The sequence below is a fragment of the Ctenopharyngodon idella genome, chromosome 14 (genome assembly GCF_019924925.1).
Source record: "Ctenopharyngodon idella isolate HZGC_01 chromosome 14, HZGC01, whole genome shotgun sequence".
NCBI classification, from domain to species: Eukaryota; Metazoa; Chordata; class Actinopteri; order Cypriniformes; family Xenocyprididae; genus Ctenopharyngodon; species Ctenopharyngodon idella.
Genome location: NC_067233.1, coordinates 22324675 through 22339482, shown reverse-complemented (window position 1 = coordinate 22339482; position 14808 = coordinate 22324675). Strand labels below are relative to the sequence as shown.

General features: G+C 35.0%; 1 protein-coding gene across 1 annotated transcript in view; it reads left to right on the top strand.

The window, feature by feature from the left end:
• The window catches only part of pigg (phosphatidylinositol glycan anchor biosynthesis class G), a 117761-nt gene that overhangs the window by 26503 nt on the left and 76450 nt on the right, over nt 1-14808 (top strand). The window contains exons 5-6 of the mRNA XM_051859946.1: nt 7236-7374; nt 12828-13040. Of these exons, the coding sequence (XP_051715906.1) occupies nt 7236-7374; nt 12828-13040 (352 nt within the window). The remainder of the gene's footprint in view (nt 1-7235; nt 7375-12827; nt 13041-14808) is intronic.

Here is a 14808-nt window from a genome sequence, read left to right as displayed (position 1 = left end):
ATGAATACTGCTGCGCTGTGAGACCTTGGACATTTTGCTGTGATTAAAATGAAATTAAATATTAATCGACGGCATTGAAAGTCTGTCATTTGAGTGATTGAGCGCTCGTCGTGACCTAATTTACAACAATGAGTTAATAATTTATAATTATTAATAATAATAATAATAATAATAATAATAATAAATTATAATTGTTACATATACTAAGACATTTTTAACAGTTCAAGTTAATCTATGATTGATTATGATTATATAGCCTATCATATTATTGTTATTAATAATAATAATAAATATTAATTATTGCCATTAATATTAATACTATTCGCTAATATTAATAAGAATAATTTTATTGTCATTAATTAATATAATAAATATTATTTGTTACATTTACCAATACATTTTTAATATTTCAAGTTTCAATATTTCAAATTAATTTATGATGGTTATTAATTATTATTAATTAAAGTAGTTATTATTAATACTAATAGCATCAATAAGAAATTATATATTTTTACATAATACATTTTTAACATTTCAAGTTGTATACATTAATTTAAAATAATAATAAACTTTAATAATAATATTGAATATTAAGTATAGTAGTTAATATTAATACTAATAGTTAATATTAATAAGAATATTTGTATTGCTATTTATATATTTATTTATTTTTACATATGCCAATACATTTTAACATTTCAGGATGTATAAATTAATAATAATTTGTGATGGTGGTGATAATAATAATAATATTAAAAAATATTAATTATAGTAGTTATTAATCAATACTAATAGCTAGCAATAATAATAAGAATAAATTATATTTGTACATAATACATCTTTAACATTTCATGTTGTATACATTTAAAATAATAATAATAATAATAATAATAATAATAACAACAATAATATTTAATATTATTATTATTATTATTATTATTATTAATAATAATAATAATAATAGCTAATATTAATAAGAAATTTGACTTTTTACATATACCAGTACATTTTTAACAGTTCAAGTTCTATAAATTAATTTATGACAGCAATAATAATAATAATAATAATAATAATTTATTATTATTATTATTTCATGTTAAGAAGAACTGTCAGTATTAAGGCAAAACATTAATAATGAACACTAGGATATATTTGTGTTAACACACACGTGAGTCTCTGTATTGTTTTGATGTGACTGAGAAGAGCAGCGTGAACGTTCTTCAGCAGATGATGGATAGACGAGGAGTGAGTTTCTCTCTTCAGCAGCTCATACGGCACAAACACTCCACAACTTATTCTTTCTCTCAGATTGCACTGCCGTCCCTGTTCTCCTCTTCAATTAAAAAAGGGTCAGTACTGAAGAATCTCCTGAGAGAAACGTGCCTAACCGACTTCCTGAATATTTAAAGATGGATGTGGAGCGTTTCTGTCCGGTGCTGCAGGGAGTCGCTGTAGAACACCAAACCTCGACTGAAGCGTTTCTGTGAAAACTCCTCACAGCTCTAAACCTGTTCCCTGCGTCCGCTCTCGGTTATTTCTCCGTCTCACTGTCTTATTCTGTCCTTTTAACTTTTCTTTTCTCTCTCTTTCCGCTCTCTGTATTTCTTTATCTTTGTATGAAAAAGCATCAGGATTTACAAACTGCACATGAGATTCTTTCTTCCGTGGAAAACAAAAGGAGACATTTTAAAGGACATTCACGCTGCTCTCTGCCGTACAATACAGTGAAGAATTATTTTAGTATAATTTAATTTATTAGTATTTTGAATTGGCTTTTATTTTTATATTTTCATTTGAATTTTAGTTAGTTAGTTGAATTTTAACTAGAAACAGTTAGTTGCAAGGTGAAATGCTGTTTTTCATTTAATATTTCTATTATTTATGTAAAAATATTAGATGTAAAACTTTTTTAAATTTTATTTTAAAAACTTTTTCAATTAAGTGATTTTTAAACAAATATTTTTAGTTTTAGTTTTGTTATAACTGAAACTCAAACTAAAAAACTAAAACCATAAAAAAGTCCATTACTTGAAATTAAATAAACGGCAACTGAAAAAAAACTAAAAAAAAAAAAAAAAAACATATTTTATTTCAGCCAAGGCAACATTTCCCATTTTCATTTAGGTTAATTTAATGGACTAAAAAAAATAAATAAATAAAATAAATAAAAATTAAAAAAACTAATATATATATATATATATATATATATATATATATATATATATATATATATATATATATATATATATATATATATATATATATATTAAAAATTACTAAAGCTTTAACTGAAATTAAAATGAAAACTTTTTAAAAAAATTATTTTTAATCTTTATTTCAGTTAAGTGAATTTTTTTTAGTAGTTTAATTTTAATCAAGGTTATTATAACTGAAACTGAAACTAAAAAAACTAAAACCATAAAAAATTCCATTACTTGAAATTAAATTAATGTCAACTGAAATATAACATAAAATAAAATAAAATATATATTTTTTAAACTTATTTTAGTTCAGCCAAGGCAACATTCCCCATTTTCATTTAGTTTAATTTAATGTACTAAAATAAAAATAAAACAAAAACTGAAATAAAAATTTATAAAAACTACATAGACAAAAGTCAAACACAACAATTTTACTACAACTTTAACTGAAATTAAAATGAAAACAGAAATGATAAACATAACATCTAATTCAAAATATTAATTAAAACTATAATGGTATCTCAATATACTAAAATAACTGATTTTAGTTAACAATAATAACTCGTGAACTCTATATGAAGTCACGTGAGGTTTGAGTAAGTCGTTACAGAAAATCAGTTCTTAAAATGAAACTGTTATAGACATTTGAATATGCGCATATGTAAATTATATTTAGAGAGTAAAGATTAGAATCAGAATGTAGAATTTCTCCTGTATTGTTCCACAGAAGAAAGTGGTTCGGGTGCGTGAATAATGACTCACTTTAGCTGAACTATTCATTCACGCCGCCTGTAATTCCTCAAGGTTTCGTTGAAAGCCTCTCGTGGAGCTGTTAAGATGGCAGGAAGCATCTTTCATTCCTTTACCTTTCTCCATTTTCACGTTTGACTCATTTTTCTCAGCAGCTCGCTCCTTTTCTCAAACCAAATCACTGTGTCCTGAAGTCAGGAATCACTTAATAATAGTCCGTTCCTACATGAACACAGTGTTTGATTCAGTCTCGTCTGTCTCCAAACGCCCATCAAATCACTGAGATAAATTCACACACGTTTCTATTTTATTGCGCTGTTTTCCGCAATGAAGTCTGAAACTCTGGGCGTTTTGAACGAACTCCCGGTGGCTGCTTGATGTTGAATTATTTTTCAAAGCTCCTTTTGGTACAGTGTCGCCTTTCTTTATTAGTTTTGTTCCGCTTTAAGCTTCCCAGTGTTGAATCGTATGGGGAAATGCTCTATTTTCAGTGTGTTTTATGGTAACACGGGGGATAACGGCTTATGAAGGAGGGAAAGAAAAACACTTTATATTCCTATATGGAGTTATTTATTTTCATTGCGTTGTTGGCTGTTCTTTATCCTTAACCCTGTGATATGAACACTGTGTTACAGCCTGAGACTCATCAATCTCCATTACAGCACCTCAGTGTTTATTTCAGGAAAACGAGTGCCCTAAAATCCCACAAACTGCTCACAGGCCTTGGCCGACAGGACCCTTTATGGGCGGCTGTCCTCATGCCGTTTTTGAGGTGAAATTCTGCTCAGATTTGGTTGTCTAGAAATAGACAAAGTGTTTTTAGGACAGAGCTCCATTGTTGAAGGACTCTTTCAGGTCCTTTTTAACCTTTTAAACCAGCCGTAGATGGTCTTAACTGGATACCAAAGTCTAGTTTGATGATTTTAAGAAGGTTTTGGTTTTGGACAGTACAAACAAGCAACCAATCCCATCAACCAATTCTCCACTGACGTTCTATGATGCATTTCTGTAGATGCTGAGTGTTAGACGGCAGCTGTCTGACTCTGAGATGGCGAACGGGAACATGTACATTAGCAACACATTATTAGCTGTTTGATAACACAGTCAAGCCAAAGGCTTTACCGTTATGTGTCCGATGCTGCAGACGCTGAATTAAACCAGTGTTTCCACTTGCCATTGTGTAGCGTTTACTACAGTAAAGTTGATCTATTGGATCAGGTAATCCGAGCTGGAGTGAGTGAGTGGAGGCGGGGCTAATTTGCATATTCATGGTTCTGTGTATACTAAATGAAGCAAGGGTGTCGAGTTACATTCAAGCTATTTTAAGGCATGAAGAAATAATTTTCACTGGAAAAAATGTTTAAATATGTAATTTTGGTGATCAAAGATGAGTTTTAAGGGATAAAATTATTGACTTTAAATCAAGATGCATTTACTGGAGATGCAAAATGACTTAAAGGCACAATATGTGGGAATTTTGGATTAAAATGTCCAAAAACCACTAGAACAGTGTTATATATATATTTTTTTTTTGTTGACTTGTGTACTTAGATTATCCCAAATGTTTCCAAGAATGTTTAAAACCAGAGAAATAAGCCATTTTTAACCAGGACATGGACGTGTCAATGACATCAATCCCGCGTTATCCTTGATTTCCGTTTTATTTTGTAGAAACCATGGAAACACCAAAGACGCTTTAATATATTACACGTTTTATTAGACAAGGGAACAACTGTTTGGATACATTTTTAGACAGAAAACTATTTATTGTCATCTTAGCTCAACACGTTTAGTCTTTGAATCTCGTTTTCTATAATTATATTATTTCACCATGTCTCAGAGAAAAACACTGTTTTGTCAAGTAGCTAACATAGCATAATCAGATTTTTAGTAACTGTAATACAGCATTTTCTCCATCAATACAGTATGTTTTGAAAATTAATTGCATAACATCATTTTTAACACACAGATGTGTCTAATATGATAAACAGCGCTGCGTTACCCCACATACGCTTGACCGGAAGAAGCAGAAGCGCCGACTGCGGCATAATAAAAGTTCAGCTGCTCTCAAGATGTGTCGCGCTTGTCCAGTGTTGCCAAGTCTGCGGTTTTCCCACGGAATTGGGCTACTTTGACACTGTTGCCGTGGGTTGTTTTTCATGTGCGCGGGTTGACGCGACCCCAAATAACATGATTTTTAGCCCCTGGAATGCAAATTTTACCAGGGGACCCCCCTGAAACGCGATCGGGCTAGTTTTGGGCTAGTTTTGAGTAGCAATTGGGCGGGTTTTGTTGTAAAACCTGGCTATATATATATATATATATATATATATATATTATATATATATATAATAATTTTATTTTATTTTTTATCTCATATTTATATTGTGTTATATTTTATCAAATATTTTGCAATGCTTCTGTCATTTATATTTGCTACTTTTCACATGTTTTAATGTTTATTTTATTTTATTTTATTATTTTATTTTATTTTATTTTATTTTATTTTATTTTATTTCCAGACGTTTTGCAATGCTTTCATCATGTGTAATTGCTACTTTTCAGATGCCTTAATATTTAATGAATGACACAAGAAGCAGTTTAACTTGTACTCGACAGTGATGTGTTGGTCAATCACAGCATATTAAGATTTCCCTCAGCTAATTTACGGTTTGCGTTTTATGACTTAAATCACACCTGTCAGTGCACGCTATTATTTTACCACACTGCTGGCGGATAATAGGCCGCGAGTGAGGCGGTGTTTTCAAATGGCTTTATTCACGCGGCTTGTCATTAGCGTGCATTAGCTGGGGCGGGAGGGAAGGGCAGTCATTAGCATACGTTTAGTGGGCTCATGAATATTTGAACCGCTGCGAGCAGAGGACTTGTTGTTAGCATCATTAGTGTAGTGTTAGGGCTCAGTGAGAGCGTTTGGAGCGACGGCCGGCCAGCTGTGAGCGCAGCGGTATGAGGCCCAGGAGTGAGTGAAGGACGGCTGTTCAGTGTGTGTGTGTGCATGAGGGAATCAAGTGGTCCAACGCACTGAGAGACTCTTTGATGTGAAACAGAGCTGATCGTCCCCCGTCCCTGATGGCAGAGAGAGAGAGACACGTGTCCCTGCGGCTCAGTGATTTGCTCCAGTGGAGAGGACAGCAATCCAGTGTCTCTCCTAAACTCTCACTTCCTCTTGTGCACACAAACACACACAATTATACAGCAGAGTCTCCTGAAAACTGACAAGAAATTACAAACATTTGTTTTGGTCTGTAAGGCGTTGGTAAGATCAAGAGATGTTTCTTGAGCAGCAAATCATCATATTAGAATGATTTCTGAAGGATCATGTGACACTGAAGACTGGAGTAATGATAATTCAGCTTTAATCACAGGAATAAATTACACTTGACTATATATTCACATAGAAAATGGCTATTTTACATTATAATATTTCACATTTTTTACTGTATTTTTGATCAACTAAATGCAGCATTAAAAAAAATCTTCAAAAACATTAAAAATTTAACACCAAACTTTTGACTGGTAATATGTACATACATTTGAACAGTAGCAAACAGAAAAAAGGCAATTAAAAAAAAAATACATTAAGAAAAAACCCATATAAAAAACTGTAATTTTTTTTTTTTTTTTAATATATACACACACACACACACACACACACACACACATATATATATATATATATATATATAAGTTTTTATATGTGTTATACAAAAATAAAAATGTAAAAAAATGCAGCCTTAGTGAGCAGAAGACACTTTTCAAAACAAAAAATCTTCGAAAACATTAAAAAATTCTTATCAACACCAAGCTTTTGAAAGGTAATATGTACATTTGAACAGTAGCAAACAAAAATGTACAAAAATAAATGGTGATTAAAAAAAAATACATGAAGAAAAAAAACATATTAAATAAACTGTAAATGATATTTTAAAAATATCTTCACCATTTTTATTTTCTGCTGGCTATTTTTCATGTTTTAACCCTGTCCCAGACCCAGACTTTCAGTCTTAAAATCTAAAAAATAATCGATTTCACACATTTTCTATCAATTTTGCAAGTATAATATTTACTATTATAGATTTTTTTTCTGTGTATGTCTGTGCGTTTGTATAATTTTACTATTTTTAAAATGTATGTACTAAAGTTACATCTAAATATTTTTTATTAATAATAATTAAAAACAATATTTATTTAGATTAATAATACAAATATTCATATATGAAACAATTTTTATTTAATTTTTAGTTTTGAATTTGTGTGTTTCAGGAATCTGAAGGGACGCTGCCCAACTTGCTGGTTCTGTGTGGAGATCACGGCATGTCTGAAACCGGCAGTCACGGCGGATCGTCTGAACCGGAAATCAACACGCCGCTCCTGCTCATTAGCCCCGCCTTCAGGAGGAAAGGTGAGCAGCACTGACAGGTGAATATTTCAAGTAGACCCCTTTTCAGCGCTGCGCTCATTGTGTTCTGTCTTCCGGTTTGTATTTCTACTGCATGAAGGTAAGATCTTACAGATTTATGAATGAACCGCTCGTTTTAAAATCTTCCCGGCCTAAACAACATTTGTTTTGACATCCGCTTCAAACATTACAATGCTCATGATAACTTTCGTTAATAAGTAAATCCACTTCACCAGCTAATTACTCTTCGACAGCGATGCCATAGAAATATACAGAGCTTTCAAACACAATATTCTAAAGATGTATGTGCGCTTGTTTTTGGAGAGGACACCAAAAGTGGGCGGAGTCTCCTCATGCAAAGATTAGGGGTTAGTATTTACTGCGGCACTGTGATTGGATTGTCCAATGAAATCCTTAGAATCAGAGATTGCACTGGTTTTGGTGGGCGTGTCATGTGTCTGTCTGTCAATGGAAGGAAGCCACGCCCTCTTTTGGAGTTCCCAACCTTATTTGGAGATCTGCAGGCTGCAGTTATACCCTTCTTGAATATTTCAGGCTGTTGTTGGGTTTTCGCTGGTGAATTTGACTTTTAGGTTGTCTGTTTGCAAAAAATGACTTTATCTCACGGTGTTTTGAAGTAAAGGTTACTCGCATTAAGTTTCTCCTTCAAACGTAAAGGTTCTGCAGATCTCTTTGAAGTTCAAGAGAAACATTTTGGAGGATGTTCTATCGATTTTTGCAAACTGCAAAGTTACTCTGTTTGAAACTGAAGTTATTTTAAGTCTGGGCTGTGTATTTGATGTCTTAGTTCTTCAATAAAGTATATTGGCCAGGATTTCCTCCCACATTTGTTAAGCCGTATCCAATAATTGCCGTATGAGAAATATCCCAGCTAAACAAGGGCTCTAATAGTCTGCAGGCTCCGGCAAACAAGCTTTACTCGCAATAAAAGTTTGTGTAAATCAGTCCCCATGTGAGTTGGTGTGACTGAAGTGATGATTTTTCATTTTTACTTCTCTTTAAATCAGATTAACAGATAACAACCAGCATATTCACTGATGCGTTTAAGAGGATGAATGTTTTTGTGAGGGATGCGGGTTAGCGCTGTTAGTGTTACTGGATTTACTCTTTGCTGTAAAAGCTCAAGAAATGTGAAGATGCACACTCTGTAATGAGTCTTCCAGAATCAAAGGTCTGTTTCAGCATAAGAAAAGCTCTCCGCAGCGATTACGTGTAAGAGCACGACACCGAACAATGCCGAAATCAAAAACAGTTGCATTTTTCATGTCAGCGTTAATGACTGTGCAAGATATTCTTAGAATGTGCAAAGCTATACGCATCTGTTCAGGAGTTATTTGAACCATTCTTGCATTTTAAATCATTTGCAAGAGATGGTTTATGCACAAAAATGTGATCTGCCTTTTTTTTTTTTTTTTTTTTTTTTTTTTTAGAGCTCAAAGTGTAGATATTTTTCACATAATCAAGACCGTATTCCCTGTGCTGATGAAGGGCAATTATTCCACAAAAAAAGAGCCTGCTGTGTTTCACACTTTCTTTGCTTGAACATTTGCAATTATTTGCATACTTTTACTTATTTTTTTCCTCTTATAGTGTTAGTCAAGGTTTCTTGCCCCCGACCACTTCCACTCTCTCAAAGTTGAAGGTAATGTAGTAATTTAATGCTGGTTAGCATTTATTTAATAAAGATTACAGTAGAGTTTGCCAATTCATTTCCCAATTAATAAAATCAAGTACATTTTAGGACTTATAAAATCTTCTTTCACTTCAAAGTATGTCATTACTTTCACTTTAAGTTCTTAGAAATTGTGTTTTCCATAATAATAGTTTGAGTATGTACAATATCCATTCTAAAGTTTCTGTTCTGTGTTTGAAAGAGTCTCTTCTGCTCACCAAGGCCGTGTTTATTTGATCAAAAATAGAATAAAAAATGTGAAATATTATTACAATTTAAAATAGCTGTTTTCTGTGTGAATATATAGTAAACTGTAATTTATTCCTGTGATCAAAGTTGAATTTTCAGCATCATTACTCCAGTATTCAGTGTCACATGATCCTTCAGAAATCATTCTAATATGATATCAGTGTTGATATTTTTGTGGAAACCATCATACATTTTATTTTTCAGGATCCTTTGATGAATATAAAGTTTAAAAGAACAGCATGTATTTAAAATACAATCTTTTGTAACATTATGAATGTCTTTACTGTCACTTTTGATCAATTTAATGCTTCTTCACTGAATAAAACTTTCAGTTTCCTTTGGGAAAAAATCTTATTGACACTAAACTAACAGCATGTACGAAGTTAAATGCAGTCATATGCAAATGTATTTGCCCATGTGACGTCACAGATCCCACAATATCAAAACAAGCCATTTTTGGAGCCTGATTTAATAAATGCTTTGTTTATAATGAGGAGGATGTTTTAAGCTTTGAAACTCTCAGGATGTTTTAAAACTTTGGTACAAAGACCTCTTAAATGTCAGAAGGTCAAGGCAAATTTGATTCTCATATCATGACCCCTTTAAATCACAAATGTCTGTGACAGTTTGATTGTGTTACAGGAATGCTGCAGTGAGTTTCTGGATAATTTTATGCCCCGGGGGTTTTAAATTACCTACTGATTCATCTCTGTCTAATAATATAAAGCATTAATTCATTTCCCCCCCACTGTTTTATAATGGATTAATTTGCATTGAGTCCAGTGTGTAATTGATTGTGACACACACAGAGCTGGCGCAGCGGTCGTCGCACCGATCATGTGACGCAGTACATGACGCATGCATAACCACGTGTGGATAAACACACACACACACACACTATACTCGCACCCTAGAGTGTGAAAATCTGTGAGAGATGCTCATTATCCACTTGTACTCATCCCTATACTCTCTCTCTTTTTCTCTCCTAAATGAAAGTGTGGAGTGGCAGAGCATCTGTCTACAGCAGACTGTCAGGGTGAATGTGATAATTGTTTCTTTTCCTGCCTGATCTATTTTTGTGATCTCTTACTCATTTATACACTCACACACACACACACACACACACACACACACACACACACACACACACACACACACATTCACACCAGCTTCCTCTTGCAGCACACTGTTTTTATTTAAAGATGAGCTCATATTCACACCCGCTGCAAGCTGACCTCATCGTCCATCAGACAGGTAACACCAGCATCATCCAGAGAGACACGGCAGACTTGTTAATAAGCAGCTTTCAGTAGTTTTCCTTCATATCCTGTAAGATTCAGTCTGATTCAACAGTTGATTCAAGGATGTACTTGTTTATTAGTGTTTAAAGCCAGCAAGGACAACGCAAAAGCAACACAACACCATTCAGCTGAATTATCAGTGCATTTTTTGAGTTGGCGCTACAGATTCATCAGCGGCTCAGTGCTGACTTAAACTCTGATGTCTGTCTTATTGATGTGAAGAATATATTTATAGATTTAGCGTGTATAAATAGTTTATTCAGTGTCATCAAATGAATATGCATCCATGTCTTAATATGGAAATATTTCTTCATTTTGGGTGTCAGTTTGCAGAACAGCACTGGAACAAGAAGGAAAGTGGATGGATGGATGGATGGATGGATGGATGGATGGATGGTTAGATGGATGGATGGATGGTTAGATGGATAGATGCATGGATGGATAGATGGATGGATAGATAGATGGATAGATAGTTGGATAGATAGTTGGATGGATGGTTAGATAGATATGGATGATGGATGGTTAGATAGATAGATGCATGGATGGATGGATGGATGGATGGATGGATAGATGGATGGATAGATAGTTGGATAGATAGTTGGATGGATGGTTAGATAGATATGGATGATGGATGGTTAGATGGATAGATGCATGGATGGATGGATGGATGGATAGATGGATGGATGGATAGATAGATGGATAGATAGTTGGATAGATAGTTGGATGGATGGATGGTTAGATAGATATGGATGGATAGATGGATGGATGTATGGTTAGATGGATGGATGGTTAGATGGATAGATGCATGGATGGATGGATGGATGGATAGATGGATGGATAGATAGATGGATAGATAGTTGGATGGATGGTTAGATAGATATGGATGGATGGATGGATGGATGCATGGATGGATTGATGGATGGATGCATAGATGGATGGATGAATGATGAATGGTTAGATAAGTGGATGGATGGATGGATGGATGGATGGTTAGATGGATGGATGGATGGATGGTTAGATGGATGGATGGATGGATGGTTAGATAGATATGGATGGATGGATGGTTAGATGGATGGATGGTTAGATGGATAGATGCATGGATGGATGGATGGTTAGATTATGGATGGTTAGATATGGATAGCTGTTTAGATGGATGGATGGATGCATAGATGGATAGATGGATGGCTAGATGTGGATGGATGGTTAGGGATGGATGGATAGATGGATGTTAGAGATGGATGGATGCATGGATGGATAGATGGATGGATAGATAGTTGGATGGTTAGATGGATAGATGCATGGATGGATGGATGGTTAGATTATGGATGGTTAGATATGGATAGCTGTTTAGATGGATGGATGGATGCATAGATGGATAGATGGATGGCTAGATGTGGATGGATGGTTAGGGATGGATGGATAGATGGATGTTAGAGATGGATGGATGGATGGATGGATAGATGGATGGATAGATAGTTGGATGGTTAGATGGATGGATGGTTAGATAGATATGGATGGATGGATGGTTAGATGGATGGATGGTTAGATGGATAGATGCATGGATGGATGGATGGTTAGATTATGGATGGTTAGATATGGATAGCTGTTTAGATGGATGGATGGATGCATAGATGGATAGATGGATGGCTAGATGTGGATGGATGGTTAGGGATGGATGGATAGATGGATGTTAGAGATGGATGGATGCATGGATGGATAGATGGATGGTTAGATAAGTGGATGGATGGTTGGATGGATAGATGCATGGATGGTTAGATATGGATAGCTGTTTAGATGGATGGATGAATGTTAGGTATAGATGGATGGATGGGTGGATGATAGATATGGATGGATGGTTAGGTATGGATGTATAGATGGATGGATGGATGGATAGATATGGAATTTTGGAATGGAATCTGAATTTTATTCACATTTTGCTGAAATAAAAGAACTGTTTTTTGAAAGTGCATCTCATGGACAGAGTTGTGCTGTAAGGGCTCGTTCACACAGACGCTGTGTGTGATTAGATCACTGTGTCATGCACGAGACGCTGAAAAAGACACAAGGCGCGAGCACAGCGGTCATACATGTCTGTCTAGCGTGTTTACATAGAAAAACAATGGAAAAGTAGCGCATTGGAATGAAAAAGTGTGTTCTGTGAAAACGGCCCCTCAGTCTTAAAGCAGTTAATGACGCGTGTCTTCCTGTTGCAGCGGGATTGGAGGAGCCGGACGTCCTGGAGCAGGTGGATCTGACCCCCACCCTCGCCCTGGCTCTGGGGTTACCCATCTCCCAGAACAGCGTGGGCCATTTGATTCCGGCCGTGTTTGAGGAGTTATCGCTCCGAGAGCAGCTCCGCCTCCTCCAGCTCAACGGACACCAGCTCAGCCGGCTCCTGCAGGACAGCAATCCCACCTTCCACAAGGGTGAGTGACATGAGAGATGACCAGCCCACAAACAGGGTTTCAAGAAACATTTCTTATTATTATCAGTGTTGAAAACAGTTGTGCTGCTTCATATTTTTGTGGAAACTGTGATTTTTTTTTTTTTTTTTTTTTTTTTTTTAAACGATCATTTAAAAAATAGAAGTTCAAATTAAAAATAATTTAATTGAAATAGTAAATACTTTTACTTTGTTTGAAAGATGTCTGTCACTTTTGACCAATTTAATGCATCCTTGCTGATCTATCTATCTATCTATCTATCTATCTATCTATCTATCTATCTATCTATCTATCCAACCACCTCCATACATCCCTCCATCCATTTATCCATCCATCAACCACCTCCATACATCCCTCCATCCATTTATCCATCCATCCATCCATCCATCCATCAACCACCTCCATACATCCCTCCATCCATTTATCTATCCATCATCAATCCATCCATCCATCTATTTATCCATCCATCCATCCATCCATCAACCACCTCCATCCATCCCTCCATCTATTTATCTATCTATCCATCATCAATCCATCCATCTATTTATTTATCCATCATCTATTTATCCATCCATCCATCCATCCATCCATCTGTGTATCCATCCATCCATCCATCCATCAACCACCTCCATACATCCCTCCATCCATTTATCTATCCATCATCAATCCATCCATCCATTTATCCATCATCTATTTATGCATCCATCCATCCATCTATTTATCCATCCATTCATCCATCCATCAACCACCTCCATACATCCCTCCATCCATTTATCTATCCATCATCAATCCATCCATCCATTTATCCATCTATTTATGCATCCATCCATCCATCTATTTATCCATCCATCCATCCATCCATCCATCCATCAACCACCTCCATACATCCCTCCATCCATTTATCTATCATCATCAATCCATCCATCCATTTATCCATCCATCCATCCATCCATCAACCACCTCCATCCATCCCTCCATCCATTTATCTATCCATCATCAATCCATCCATCCATTTATCCATCATCTATTTATGCATCCATCCATCCATCTATTTATCCATCCATTCATCCATCCATCAACCACCTCCATACATCCCTCCATCCATTTATCTATCCATCATCAATCCATCCATCCATTTATCCATCTATTTATGCATCCATCCATCCATCTATTTATCCATCCATCCATCCATCCATCCATCAACCACCTCCATACATCCCTCCATCCATTTATCTATCATCATCAATCCATCCATCCATTTATCCATCCATCCATCCATCCATCCATCCATCCATCCATCCATCCATCCGTGTATCCATCCATCCATCAACCACCTCCATACATCCCTCCATCCATCCATCTATCCATCATCTATTTATTCATCCATCCCAAAATAAATAAATCAAAGCTAAATTGAAATGTTTCAAAAACAACGAATAACAAACACATAAGAAAATTATAAAAATTAAAAATACTATAATAATATATAAATGTTATAATACTAAAATACCAGAGTCAGGGTTACTCAGAGTGTACTCAAGTGTGCACACTAGAGTTGGCTACTAGCTAGGGCGTTTTGTTGTGAACTCAAGAAGGTGACATGCTTCTGTCTTGTCATTGGCTCTATGATTTCAGTCTAGTTCAGTTTTGTTTCGCCTTTTTGCTGCTTGAGTAACAAGCTCATAAACTGCTGTCAGGAACCTGACATAAGAGCACGGGTTTGAGTACACAGGCATGACTGGACCTTTAG